The sequence below is a fragment of the Amphibalanus amphitrite genome, unplaced genomic scaffold (genome assembly GCF_019059575.1).
Source record: "Amphibalanus amphitrite isolate SeventyFive unplaced genomic scaffold, NRLGWU_Aamphi_draft 001294F_arrow, whole genome shotgun sequence".
NCBI lineage: Eukaryota > Metazoa > Arthropoda > Thecostraca > Balanomorpha > Balanidae > Amphibalanus > Amphibalanus amphitrite.
The window spans coordinates 107,689-121,788 of NW_024882787.1; the positions used below are offsets into that span (position 1 = coordinate 107,689).

The 14,100-nt window shown below is 59.0% G+C and overlaps 1 protein-coding gene across 1 annotated transcript in view; it reads left to right on the top strand.

Moving 5' to 3' along the window:
- Positions 1-14,100, top strand: part of LOC122371931 (cytoplasmic polyadenylation element-binding protein 2-like) — a 65,481-nt gene that overhangs the window by 38,978 nt on the left and 12,403 nt on the right. Inside the window, exons 4-6 of the mRNA XM_043348730.1 lie at positions 5,647-5,835; positions 10,503-10,615; positions 13,596-13,806. Of these exons, the coding sequence (XP_043204665.1) occupies positions 5,647-5,835; positions 10,503-10,615; positions 13,596-13,806 (513 nt within the window). The remainder of the gene's footprint in view (positions 1-5,646; positions 5,836-10,502; positions 10,616-13,595; positions 13,807-14,100) is intronic.

Genomic DNA, 14,100 nt, shown 5'->3' on the forward strand with positions numbered 1-14,100 from the left:
AATAACACTGGTAATGCGATTTATCATGTTTGGCCAGTGCTGATCTAGCGAGGGAGATCGACGGCGGATCAAACCTTGTCGATAGAAGTAGGGACATATTCCTCAACGAGTTGCTGTGGTCACTAGTCAGATATTTGTGGTCGAAGATTTGTCAGTTCGACAGAAGTTGAGACTTGGGTACAAGTTCGAGAGACTGATCTGAGTACGAGAGACTGAGGGATGGCGTCGTTTGAGCAACGTGGCATATGTAGCGCGCTTTGAGCAGCGTGGCATATGTAGCGCGCACACGACCTCGTGTTGAGTGATGGGAGCGATAGACAGCTGGCTGGCTCCCATCCTGACGGGGGCCCCGTGGCGCGTGCCAGCCTCAGCCCCTGTGGCTGCAGGGAGGCCGCTGTGCGGGTGCTCTATCTGCATTGCGTCGCCGCCGTTTGCTGAGTTCTGTGTGTTTCTGGGAGTCTGTGGGGAGCGGACATCCGCCCCCGCCCCCGCCCCCGCCCGTCGGGTGACGGCCGGGCGCCGGCTCTGACCGATGTCCCAAGGCCGCTGGTCGCCGCGGACGGATGGTAGCGGGTCGGCGGTGGGCGGCCGCCAGAGGCGACTCGAGCACCTGTGTAATGAGGCGTGTGTCGCGGGACAGCGGCTGTGCCCTGTGTCATCACACGCAGAGAGGTGATCAGCACAGTCCCCACAGCAGGGTGCTGATACTTACACACCGCTGCGTCAGGCGGGAAGGGGAGGATTGCAGCCCGCTGCAGACGGCATGCCGTGTGCGTCACGCCCCCACAGCTGAAACCTCTGCGAGCTAGCCGATTTAGCACGGCACGGGTGCGGCTCGACGGTACCTCAGCCCTACCTTTTGGGACTCTGAGAATTCAGCGGTGACGCGTTGTGTACCCCGCTCGGAGCGTCGAGCGGCCACCGTGAGACCGGTTCGCGAGCCGACAGGTGCAGGATTGCGGGGCCGATAGGGCCGGCCGTCGGCGGGGTGAGGGCTGGTCACTGGTCGGACGCTGCAGGAGATATACGGGTCCAGCGCTGCGGTCGCTGCTGGCTGCATCGGGTCGGAAGACAGGTGGATACTGCGCGGTGCAGGTGGACAGCAACTGTGAACATCATGGGACCGTCAACTTTTCGCTTTTAGCGTTCCGTCATACACTAAACAACGTTCATTTTTCATTATTGATCGGCTTCATCGCATTGTCAGCTTCCTTGCGTCGCCGTTGATTTCTACCGTTCACCACGCCGAGGACATCCGCGATCGGATCTGGGCTGGTGCACCTGTGGTGACACGACACGAACCCCCGTCACCAGCGGCACGGATCTCCGGCCCAATTGGCACGGGACGACTGCCAGTCGTCGGCCCGGCTGAGTCACCTTAGACAACACCAACCCGCGTTCTCCGCCTCCTCCGCCGCCTCGTTCGCACGAGGTCTCCAAACCGAGGATTCAGCTCAATCCATCCGGTGTCCTCGCCAGCTTCCGCGTCCGAACCGCGAGCTGCCGTCGAACGCTCGTTCCAACTACCAATGAGCTGTGAGGGCGCCGAGAAGTGGTCCACTTGGGCACAGCCGCGGCTGCTCCGAGTGGCCAGAGGCACTCGGAAAGTTTCGGCACGTGCCTGTCATTGCTGCGCGAACCGAGTGGCCTGATGAAGCGCTCAGAATGAATGTCGTCTGTCGGCGGGACGATGCCGGCTGTTCTTTTTGCAGAAGCCAGGTGCTATTCGAGGAGTTCGTGCGCGAGGATCGCAGGGAGGTGATGCAAATTGCAGGGATATCTGCGGATCGAAATGGGACGCGGTTCTCGGAATAAATTGGGTGGACTCAGCCTCACCCTACTGTTGAGTAATCGGGTGTGTTAACTGGTGATTCTTTCCAGTCGCTGAGATATGAACCTTTTTCGTGACCTCCTCGTGCTGTTTGTTTTCTTTCGTCGTTGCTCGTTACCGAACCAATCAGGGTGCTCACTCAAAGCAGCTATTTTCTGCAGCTACTCAAGCCTGCTATTTTCAGCTGTTCCACCTCGAGATGTTTTTTTTCCGAGTCGCTTCGCTAGCGAAGCTACATAGCGTGGTGGTGATTGTTGTCTGCTATTCAGAGCGAATGACTAATTAAAAACACGTCAGACATGAGGCCAACGAAAACACAGTGGCTGGCTCGGCTCTCTGGCCGGCAGTTCCTTCTGTCTGCCCAACAAACATTGGCGACAGTCTCGAGCGCTGAAACATAGCGTCGACCTGATTTAAACAATGCAATCCGTCTGCATAGGTCTCGTGATTGATAAAGCCAGTCGTGCTTCAGATCGATGGATGCAGTGTTGATTGCCTATCTAATCGGCAAGCATTCTTCAGTGGATCTGTGAGATTGCAGGGGATCAGGCGCAGCGGGGTCCGTCTGATTCATGGCCTGCTATCAGCTCAAGGCTGCACTTCGTCGTGATTGCACAGGTCTGGTGACAAAGACAAAGCCTCGGTCGCACCCTTGCGTCGGCGCGTCCTCATCAAGTGGCTGGTTCAGGGCTCTGAATGCCTTGCATCTGTAAGCGTGCTGCGTACGAGTCATCCAGCTGTGGTTTGGTTCGAAAACCTCTCGCCCGATGTGCTCTGTGCCGATTGCCGAGGTCTCCCTCCAGTGGAAGGAAATAGTTGGCTTCCCGCGGTACCTCTAGCTCCCCTCCCAGCCGCCAGCTGGGCTCCCCAGCGCTCGCAGCTGTGACAGCGACACACCCGGAGGCAACCCTGCAGCTCTCACCGCTGCGTACGCCCTGCCGCGCACCCGAGCCTGTTTATCCACGGTTCTCCGACGCCGCGATGGACGGCGGTCTAATTGGAAACTCCACTCGGAGCTGCTGTTATTAACTTGTTGAGGCGCGGTTGATTAGCGACCTCCTGCACTGTTTTATGGCACACTCTTGTTGTTGTGCTCACCAGCCCGCTATTTATTGGTAGTTAAACGATTCTGGCTAGATTATAGTAGTTTGTCAGTCTTAAGAAAATTAGCTGCCCTATCTGACAAGGTACATGAGTGATATTAGGTGGGAAAAACAACGCGATAGTTCTTGCGATGCTACCGAATTCGCTTTTTGTTTACTTTGATTCCGCTTCACCAATGCAAATAAAAACGGCTCGATGAATGTCAAATTTTCCATTCGGCGTATCTGCGTCAGCGTTGTGCGTGGGCGCGCCACTGTGTGACTCGCGCGGCGCGTGGGGACGCCATCTAAGCCACGTCGCTCGGGCCCAGAGGCGCTCTCTCACGATGAGACAGGCAGTCGCGCCGGCCACAATCAGCTTATCTGGACACCCGGCGAGGCTCGGCGCGTCTCTCAGGAGCTGGAGTGGGAGCGGACTCTGCCGCTCTGTGAGTTCGGACGGACCCACGCGACGCCAGGAGCGCCGGCCAGCGGGGCCGGTGACGTCCGAGCGCTGGGGCCACGCCAGGTCTGGCCAGGCCACGCCCGGAGAAATGCCAGGGAGTCAGCTGTGAGGCTGGCGATCTCGTGACGCGTCTGGGATCGGCTGCCACCGCATTCATCATCCCCCGCACCAGCTGGACTGAACCGAACCACCCACGGCTATTGAAGTTGACTGGATTTGTTCCAACTGAGGAGAACCTCACAGAAGCCTCGGTTATTGATGATTTGATCACCTGCCGCTGCGCTCAACGCCGGCATCATCCGTGCCGCCTCAGCGCTGCAAATGCGTCACATTCGCCGCCGGGGTTACGATGACGTCATTCAGACGTCATCGTCGGGCTGGTACGATGCAGTTCCGGGAACTAGCGAGCTGTCCCAGCGTCGTCCTGTCCAGAGTCAGGCAGAGTAAATAGAACCGGCGCCGAGTGCTCTGCCGCTGCGGCGTCGGCCAGTGGGCGGAGCCGCAGCGGTCGTGCTCGATAGCGTCGCTGTGATGACGCCAGCCAGCCGTCTTCATCGACTGCCGCCGCCGCTGCTGTCGTCGTCGCGTGCCGGGACTCCGCACGGCCGTCGCCTGATGACGAGCTAGTCGGCTGGAAAGACCGCCGTTTTATGGGCAGTCCGCGCCGCCTGCTTGGGGTCGTTTTTCGCCGTGTTTTTGCATGACGGCGAACACATGTCGAGCGGGTGCGGGCAGGCGGGGAGCGGGATCGCGGTGGTCGGACGCGGGTGGTGAGGTTAGGATCACTGCGGTGGTGGAGCGGAGACTGATGTGCCGCGTTTGTAAACACTGTCCCGACACTCGTGGTTGCGGCATTTCGCTGGTAAACACGGGAAAGGGGCGTGTGCGAGCGCCGTTGCTGACTGGAATTTCAACACCACCGACTCAATGGGCTTACAGGGCGTTGAAGGCGATCTGCTAGTTGTGATGAGTGGCGTTTTGTTGACTTGTTAAGGCTGCTCGACGGAATAGAGTATGAGTGGGATGAGGGCTGGCTGGGATTCTTGCTTTGTTGGCGGAAGCCCTTGCGGTGCAAATGCCAACTCATCTTGTCGTGCGACCCTGGGTTTGAAGTTCGCGTGGGTCGTCGCGTGCGAAGAGTATCTTGCGAGGGTGGGACAAACCACCGGTCCAGACGGCAGACCGTGCCAGCCTTACAGGCGTACTTCCCCCGCCTGACGCACTGCTGCGCGGTACTTCGTACCAAACTGACAGCCGCTTTTCTCCTGCCGCGTAAACCTCGCGGTCCGTCTTTTTGCGCGGTATTTGGTCTGCAAAGGACTCTGGTGGAAGTAATGCAACTCTGACGTCTCTGGGAATGTAACGGTGACTGTGGGTCTTGGTCTTTTTTAGATTGGGTGGGAGTACATAACGCTCAGCAAAAGACAGCTAATTTGAGGGGCTGCGATAGCGCTGGTCTGCTGCCAGCCTTTACCTGGATTTTACATCCAGCTATCATGCAAGTGATAAAAATCGTGCACTGTTTGCGCCGCATGACACCATGACACCTTTCACCGTTAAGCAGGCTCCATGGTGTGCGACTGCCTTTGGAGGAAACAGCGTGTTCGCCAGGACGAAATTGGTACACGGCTTTTGTGGCCCGGCTGAGTCCGGTATCAATTCGGAGTTTCCCCCATTGTTCTGCGTCCTCGGGCTGAGTCATCCACTTCCTCTCTGCGACTTGCTTCACACACCAACTTCCTCACTTTGAATCACCGACTTTCTTCACTTCCTCCCCGGCGCCTTGTTTGTCATTAGGTGCAGTGATAGTCCCCATCAGCCGATTGCCTTGCGCATTTGTGACTCCCCGGCTTCCTCCGTAGTAAGTTCCCATCCTCTGGTCTGATTGCCGTCCGCTGTTGTGACTCCCATGTTTCCTCTCTATCGCGACTGGTGCAATCATGAGTCATCATTGGCGCATGGACCTCTTTTGATTGCCAGTTCGTCCATAGCCACCACTTACCCCTGTCGCTCACAACATGCAAAACACCTCATTGCTGCACCTTCGACGGTAGTGACAGTAAGACCACCTCATCTTCCCCAGTGTCCCCACTGACTCTCTGTACCACACGTCACCGCGAAAGCCCCTCGTCACCCCGAGTACTCCGCTGACCCTCCGTGCCCCATGTCACCCTCGAGTGCACCGCTGACCCTCTGTGCCCCAGGTCACCCTCGAGTGCTCCGCTGACCCGAACGCCCCCGCTGACCCTCTGCTCTCCCTCTGACAGGTAAGCCGGCGCTGTTTGCCGGCCTGGACGAGTCGTCGGCCCACCTGCTGGACGACCCCACGCTGCTGGAGGGTCTGGCCGCCATCAGCCCCTCGCGCACTTCGCCCCGCTCCTCGGGATCCGGCGAGAACGGCGAGCGCTACAGTCGCAAGGTGTTCGTCGGAGGACTGCCGCCCGACATCGACGAAGGTGAGCGAAGAAAGAGAAAGGAAGAAGCATGGGGATAGTAGGGCAGGAGGGGGTGTTGCCCAAGAGGCTTAGAGGTGGACGGTCGGAGGTAGGACGCGACTGATACGATCGTTTGTAACAAGATGCTATTGGATCTCGGAAGCCCGCTGGCTCGGAGACGATTTACACTTGAATGGTGTGGTGCTTTCCCCGCCTGCATTTCGCCGATTCCCGTTACAGTGAGAATTTATTCACATTGCTAAACGGCCATTTACCCATTCACCGATGCCCTTTTCTGCGCTGTGTGAAGTCACGCGGCGGATATGGGCTATGAAATGTCGACCTGTAGACCATCGGGCACAGCTGCCGCCACTACTCAGCACTCAGAGCACGCCTGCAGCCCCGGCTCGGCACGGCCGCAGCATAAAGCCGCCAGCGCTCCGGATGTGTCCCAACCCTTGCCTTTATAAATAAATAACGGAACTGCTGTGGCGATCGCATTAGTTTCCGAGAACTATGGCGTGACATTTAATTACGTTGCTGTCTAGTTCGTCGTGTCTGTCTGGCCAGCTGCTCTGGTGCTCCGCCCCGTTCATGTTCTTTGTAGTTGCCTCATGTCTGTGCTCTGCGTCCGAATTCCTGGATTATCCGGTCAGCATGGCGGAATGCTTGTCGTCATGTATGTAGCTACTACGAGTCACGACCCGTGAGGCTTAGTTTCTTTGGTTTGTTCATTAATGCCGACGTTATTAGCTGGCACGCTTTGGGACATTTGGAGATTGTAATTATGGTGGTGGCGCGGTGTTTTGTGGCGGGTTTACCACTTCTTTGGCACTGCCAACGAGGTGATTTACCCGCGGAGTGGGCCATTGCTGTGTGCTCTGCAGGAGGCAGCTTCATTTGCACGCTCCCCGCGAGCGGCTCGTTTCCTCCTCTGGGGACAGCCGGGCTCGTTGGCGAGCGGGCGTGTTTGTCGTGCGATTTAGCCGCTCATTCGAGCTTCTCAGCATACTGTTCGTCAGTTCCGCGCCGGTCTTATCGGGCCGGCAGCGCGCCGGCTGCCAAAACCGGCGCTGTTAAGTCCCGCCGGCCGGTGGCGGCCTGTCTGCTGCGCCGTTTACGGCCGGGAGGCGGCCAAATGATGCGCCTCCGCGGCTCGGGAGGAGAACAGATAGCGATGGGAGGAACGTCGCGCCCGCCGACGGACGAGAGGCGTATCGGTCTGTGTGGCCTCCGGTGGGCGTGTGAAGGGAGAACAAAGCTGGGAGGTGTGTGGGCGGGCAGGACCGACACTCGCCGGATGCGTGTTTAATACCGGTGCCGCGCTATCACATTGCGATGGTGGCACAAACCAAGTCGTAAATTCAAAAGTTGGACGTGTTTCCGAGTCAGTCGCGCCCACCAACCATTTCAGCTCTGTGTAAACGTGTTTTCTATGGCCTGTAAAACGCACTCCGCGACTTTGTGACCCGTGTCGCTTTAGGAGGCATTACACCGTCTGCAAGCATGCGGTTTCCAAATTAGTTTATTATCCGTCATACCGCCTTGCTTCCGTGCTGGATACCGCTACACGGCTTACCTCAGCCGCCGTATAATCACATACTTCCTTGTGCTCTCTGCACGTCAAGTCTTCGTCACGTAATGTCACGTCAATGCATCAGCATGTCGTCATGGTCTGGCAGCAGTGCCGAAATGACGTGAGCCGACTAATCCTTCGGCCGTGATACGTAACCCCTATGTAGTAACCCCCGCACTCTCCGCCTTCGTGTCCGGCCTATTCGCTCTCACTTTATGCGACACCTGACGCGGCTTTGTGCGCTCCCTCGGCGCTGGTGCTGGCAGTGTCGCGGTGGTTTACCCGTTACCGGTGCGGTGTGGGGCAGTGGCGCCGGCCGGGGGCTGACTCCCAGTGGTCAGCCCGGGTGCGTGTCCACCGTCCCAGGACGCACGATCGATGGTCTGCCCGCCCCCGCCCCCGCCCCCGCCCGCCGCGGCTACCGGTGGCACCGCTATCCTGGTCGCAGCCGACGACGAGCGACGACGTCGATGGCGACAGCGACGATGATCTACTGATTTGTCCGCGCCACCATCGCCCGGGTCGGCCCGCTGTGGGCGGGCGGCGGAGAAGCAAGCCGGACCACCGACTGGCCAATGTGATATCCGGGGGACTCTGAGGGGCCGATAGAGCTCCGAGGGACGGGTCTGCGGCGGGTGACTGGAGCGTATATGACCGGATCGGGGCTCAGATCGGCCGACGGGGCTCGGCCAATATGGCTCTCTGATCTCATCACCTTGCCCCGAGGGGTGGGGGCGTATCCGGCGGCAGGGGGACGGACACGGCTCGATGGCTCGATGGGCCGGCCTCTAGGTGGATTGATTGGAGGGATTGATCGGAGGAAGTCCGTGGCTCGCGGCTCGGTGGTAGTGCGGGAGCTAGAGGGTGGAGCTCAGACAGGGTACAGGTGAGAGGAACTTAGATATAGCCTTGCTGCAAACGGGGAAGGTTTTGAGGTCATGGGTGGTTTCTATCTGCCTGACACGGGAACATATACCGTTAAAAAACGAGGTCATTCCAGATGAGACATCGGTTTATAGACTTTCGTGTCTCAGGTGAACAACAGACACTGTCGTGTTGTTATTGTTTAATCATGGCCTAATTGGTGAAACGTTTGAATCCTCTGTTCTCGTTTCCCACGGCGAACACTAAAAAGCAGCCGGTACGACCTTCAGCCGTCAACATCCAACCGCCTTGGGAAAAAGTCAATTATGCGGGCAATCAGCGGCTCATCAGCGCCGTATTTTCCGTCGTCAGGGCCGGATCATTGGGCGACATTATCCACAATCGAACTTGTGAGCGGCTGCTCCGCCTCTGCCGGAGGCGCCACTCGTCCGTCTGTCCGTCTGTCGCTCTGTCCTGCCAGCACGCCAAACTAGAACAGACCGAATCCATATAATGGCACGCCTCCGAGGTCGCTCCGGACCGCCTCTCGGCCTGTTTTCGGCCGAAAAACGTCGCGTCGTGCGGTGGCCGATGGTATCGGCGGCGTTTTTGGAGCGGCGCCGCCAGGGGCGTCCGACGGGCTCGACGATCAGGTCACGCGCGCCGCCCCGGGGGACCCGAGCTGCGATAACATCGCGCCGAGAAGACATATAGAATGCCGCTAATGGGTCGTTTGTCTTGCGCTGGCAGCTTTTGGAAGAGCCGCCCGCCGTCCGAGTTTTGCATCTGAGCTGGTGTGTTGTTTTGGAGGAGATTATCACGGGCCGGGTGGTCAGGGCACAATTTGCGTGGTCGGTAACGGTTTGTGGGAATGAGCAGGTCACGGTGTCGCCGCCCGGTGACGGCCTTTCTCGTGGGACCGTCTCACGGTTTCGCAGTGCACATGACGAGACGTGTGGGGCCGTGTCGGGCAGCGGGTGAGTTGCAGGTCGGCCGAGCTCTCACTCACGCTATCGCTGCGCGAACGGTAGTCTCATTCAATCTTAGCTTCCACCCAACGTATCCCGCTTCTGACCCAGTCTGGTTCCTTATCTCATTCACCAGCTCTTCCCTGACCCAGGCCTCCTGTCTGTCACCAAGCTGTCGCCTCATGTGCTATCAACCACCACTCGTCACTCGCCACCCGAGACCCTGGGACTGCACCCGACGTCTGTGCACCACGGGCGGATCAGACACGCCGTCTGGCGGTCCTGCACCGTGCACGGCGTCGCTCTGTCTCCCACGGCTCACCGCGAGATGCATGGTGTGAGCACCGGCAGCCGAAACTGCCACCGTCGCTCTCAGCGCGACGTCATCGAGGTAGTCGCGTCTGATGTCGCCGAAAGCGACGAAGACGAGCCGACTACGACGCTCGGCGTCGCGTTGGTTACTGGAGCGATATATGATGGCAAAGATAAGGCAGGCTGCGTCGTGTCGCGCACAGTGTATATAAATAGTGTCGCGCTGCGCTGCGTCGCGTTGTTGTCCAGGAAAGGAGGGGCTCTGGCAGGGCGATGTGTCTTCACCTGTTGTGAGGGGCGATAGGTGATGTGTCTTCACGGTTGGAGGTGTGTTGCGCCGCTGCCGCCGCTGCTGTGGTGTGGGATGACGAGGCTCTCAGGTGACGACTCGCCGTTGGAGTGTTGTGTGGGACCGTGGACACCAGTGATCCGTATTTGGAGGCGCGTGGGTCCTCCAGGCGCGTTGTGAAACTATTGTCAGCGCCGGGAAGAATAATGGCTGGCACCGTTCTTTGTCGGCCGGCTAGAATTATGAATTTTCCAGTATTGATGACACTCTTCTGTCACTGCTGATGGCTCCCATTTGATGTCTGCGAAGTTCTGTGAGGCGTAACTTTCGACTAAACCGCCGACGCTTGGCGCAGAGGCGTGCCATATCTACATCTCTCGTTTGTTACCGTAACGGCGCCAGTGTTTCACCTTTATGACACGGGGGAGATCGGGGCGATACTGCCCAGCGCTGCACGGCGCCCAGCCGTGACGGCTCGGCTGTCTCTGTCACAGTGTGACGGTCGTGACGCGCCGGTGACATTTGTGGCGCCGCGGCGCACCTCCAACCGGCCCGCTCTGGCCGCTCTGTGCCACTCTGACGCCTTCGCTTGGAGATAGGGCGATGCTACCTTGTGCGACCTACGTATGTGTGATGTTGGTGACTTTGCTGTAACGATTTTCCCCTTATTGTGTTTCAGAGGAGATCACTGCCTCGTTCCGTCGATTCGGCCCTCTGGTGGTCGACTGGCCGCACAAGGCTGAGTCGAAGAGCTACTTCCCGCCCAAGGGATACGCCTTCCTGCTATTCCAGGTATGTTGGGAATGTTCCATAAGCGCGTCAGGGCAGGGGAGCGGAGGGGGCATTCCTCGTGCACAGCTGCATAATGTCCAATGCTATGTGGTAGGTATGTGTTGGCCTGCTGTTATATGCTCATTTGCAACTTTGAATATGTATGATTTAGCAGAGTGGGTCATACTGTGGGGCAGATTTGTCATGGTAACTGCAGTGCATGCATTAAACCGTTGTTTCCCTCGGCAACACAGCGTTGCGTCATGACTGGATTTAAATGCTCGGCTTATAGCCTTTTTTGTCCAATCCAAAGCCGTTTGTGGCTGTGGGATTGTTATTCGTGCCTACTTCATGGACAACGGACACTACTTGGCATTTTGTCCAACCGCACGGCCTTTTACTTGGCATGTTATTCGCTTCCAACACTCATTCACTCCCTCCTATTCTCGACGTGTGTGCGCGTCACCGTCAATGTTGTCCATTTTTAGCATTAAACTTATCGGCCGCTGCATGAATGGAATCGACAACAACGGTCTTGGACCCCTTCCTTCAACCATGCCCTGTGTGCATGCAATTCAGAAAACTGAGTGGCGCACCATAATGTTCCCATCTCTGAGTCATCATCCTGTCTCAAACCGCAATCTGCAACTGCTACCGCATACGCGGCCCCGTCTCGTCCCTAAGGTCGTAACATCCTGCCTCGTCACAGCTTCCCAGAAGGTATCGGCCCCAGAGGCTGCCTGGTCAGTAATCTCTGCGGGCTGCGCATTAGCCAAGGGTCACCCCCGGGTCGGCCCAGTGACCGGGTCAGGGGGAGGGGTAGCGCCGGGCCTCCACCATCTGTGCCAACAGTCAGTCTCCTGTGTGCGCGTCTGTGCGCGCGGCTGCGTGGCCGAGTGTGAGGCGTCGTTCTTGGGCCGGTAATGGCGGCGGGCCAGGTGTGCCACCGAGCCGCCGGCAGCTGTGGCGTGGCGCCGCTGTGACAGAAGCGGCGCACCGGCCGCCGAGCCGCGCCGCGCCGCGCCGTCGATCGATCGGCGCTGTCACACTGACCCAGCGGCGGCGGCGGCGGCGGCCGATCGGCCCGTATAGACCGGCGCACCGCTACCGCCGGGCTGGGAACTCAGCCCAGTGCGGACCGGAGTGTCCTGCCCGCCTGTCCTGTCGGGCCGCTGCCCGCCTGTCCTGTCAGGCCGCTGCCCGCCTGTCCCGTCCTGCCGCCGCACAGTCCGGACCAGACTGCCCCCAGCCGGCCAGTCAGTCAGCGGGCCGGACAAGCCGGGCTCAGCCGGCCGGTTGGCATGCATCATGAGCAGTCCCTGTAAGCGGCTCACGGCTCCGGGCCCGCCCGGCGACAGGCTTATGAGACAATATACCGTTGTCGGTGATGACGTCCGGCGCCGGGCTCGGGACTTATGCAACGCGTCACGCCGGCCGCCCCGCTGTCAGTCGTCGGGCCAGCCTCTATGTGGAGTATTGACGAGGGAGTGACACCCGTCCCGGACCATGTAACTGATCGGCTTTGGATGAGCCCAGGTGTGGACGCCAAATCGATGAGCCATGTGGTGAAGCGAGGCGGGCTCTAAGTATGGTGATGCATGCAACCGTGTCACGGTTTGACCCAGTGGCCTACTTATGGGCGAGGTGCACGGGGCAGTGGATGTCACCGGCTACCTGGGACATGTGTTAGTGAGGCTCATGTGATGTCCTGGGGACCTCACCCGATGCCATCTCTCGTGACGCCTAAATTCCTTTTATTTCTTCAACATTTTGGCATTTTCTCTTCAATTTTCCTCTTCCATTTGTCATCTTCTGCCACTCCTTCACAGTAAATCGGTCACATTGACTTTAAGCCTTTTTTGTCTTCACAATGCTCTCATTATTTAGACGTGTCTGCCGTGCCCAAAAGTTAACACTGTGGCAGTACACAATCCCAGTTAGCCGTCGCGTGATCCTTTCGCAATCGCCTCGCCTCCTCTTGGTCACTGGGCACCACCCAGGCCTGGTATGAGCCCCGGCCCGGGTCGCCAGGTCCCTGCCGTGCGGCGGGGGCCACCACCTCTCTCTCTCTCCCGGGGCCGGGACATTGACTGTGGGCTGCAGAGGCGGGCGTAATTGGTCTGTTGTTGGCCGCGCTGGTGGCCCATTTGTAACGATCAGCCGCCGCCGCCCCCGCCAGCCGGTGTCGCCCGGGATGCTACCTGGAGTCTGCCCCCCCCCCTCCACAAAAACCCCGCAGACAGCGCGGCGCTGCAGCAGCCCCGCAAAACCTCCGAGATGAGTTGGAGCGAGCCGCTCAGCCGGCATTTCTCGAGTCTGTGGTCGCGGTGGGGAATTTAATGAGACGCTGCCGCCGCGCCGTGGTGCGGGGGAGCACAGCTTTTCTAGCACGGCTTCTTGTGGCAGGAGTCAGCTGCGAGGTAAAATGACACGTCAGGTGGTGCGTTACGCCAGGGTGTTATTGGAAACGTGCAGACAAATTGTGCAATATCCGCTCGGTGGAGGTGTTGCTTGTCCCTGGGTCTGGGTGGGTTACTATCGGTGTCGAAGTGCGGCCCTGTCACCGCAGCACTCTGCGTAGTCGGTTGTGATCAGAGAGCACTCCAGCGTGGCTCGATAGGGCTGGAGACCGGAGCTGTTAGAGGATCAGTCCCTCCCACGCAAGTCCGTCAAGCTTCTTACCACCAGAGGCACCGTGAGCTAGTGGCTCTCACAGCCTATACTGAGCACAACCCTCAGCACTCTTACCATTTAACCCTTCCTCTCCGACTTCCACTATCGAACTTTTGGCCCACTACCCTTGTAACCACGACCTCTGACCATACGCCTGGCGTCTGACCGCTCACCCTGCACTTGCTGTCTCTGACCTCTGACCCTACACCTGCCGTCTCTGACCCTACACCCGCCGTCTCTGACCCTACACCCGCCGTCTCTGACCCTACCACCTGCTGTCTCTGACCCTACACCTGCCGCCTCTGACCTCTGACCTGTGTACCCGCAGGACGAGAGCTCCGTGCAGCAGCTGATCGACACGTGTATCCAGGACGACGACAAGCTCTACCTGTGCGTCTCGTCGCCGACCATCAAGGACAAGCCGGTGCAGATTCGGCCGTGGAAGCTCTCCGACGCCGACTTTGTGCTGGACGCCTCGCTGCCGCTCGACCCCCGGAAGACGGTGTTCGTTGGCGGCGTGCCCCGTCCGCTGAAGGCCGGTACGTACCCTGCCCTGCCCTGCCCTGTAAGTTAAGCAATCTTTGTCCTTCCCTTCCCTGTTCTACATACTTCCCCGTTCCTTCCCTGTTGTAGTTGGGGAGGGGCTGAACGTATGCGTCAGTCGGGCCCCCGCGGAGAGTGTCATCAGAGCCAGCCTCCCCGGCCGGTGGCGGTGGTCGCCGGTTCCCCCCAGATGCGCTGAGATGAGCGATGAAGGCTGCTTACCGCCCTGGCGGCGTCTCTGCCGCCCCCGCGCGGCGCCCAGCGTCGTTATCGGCCCCGCGGTGGTGTCG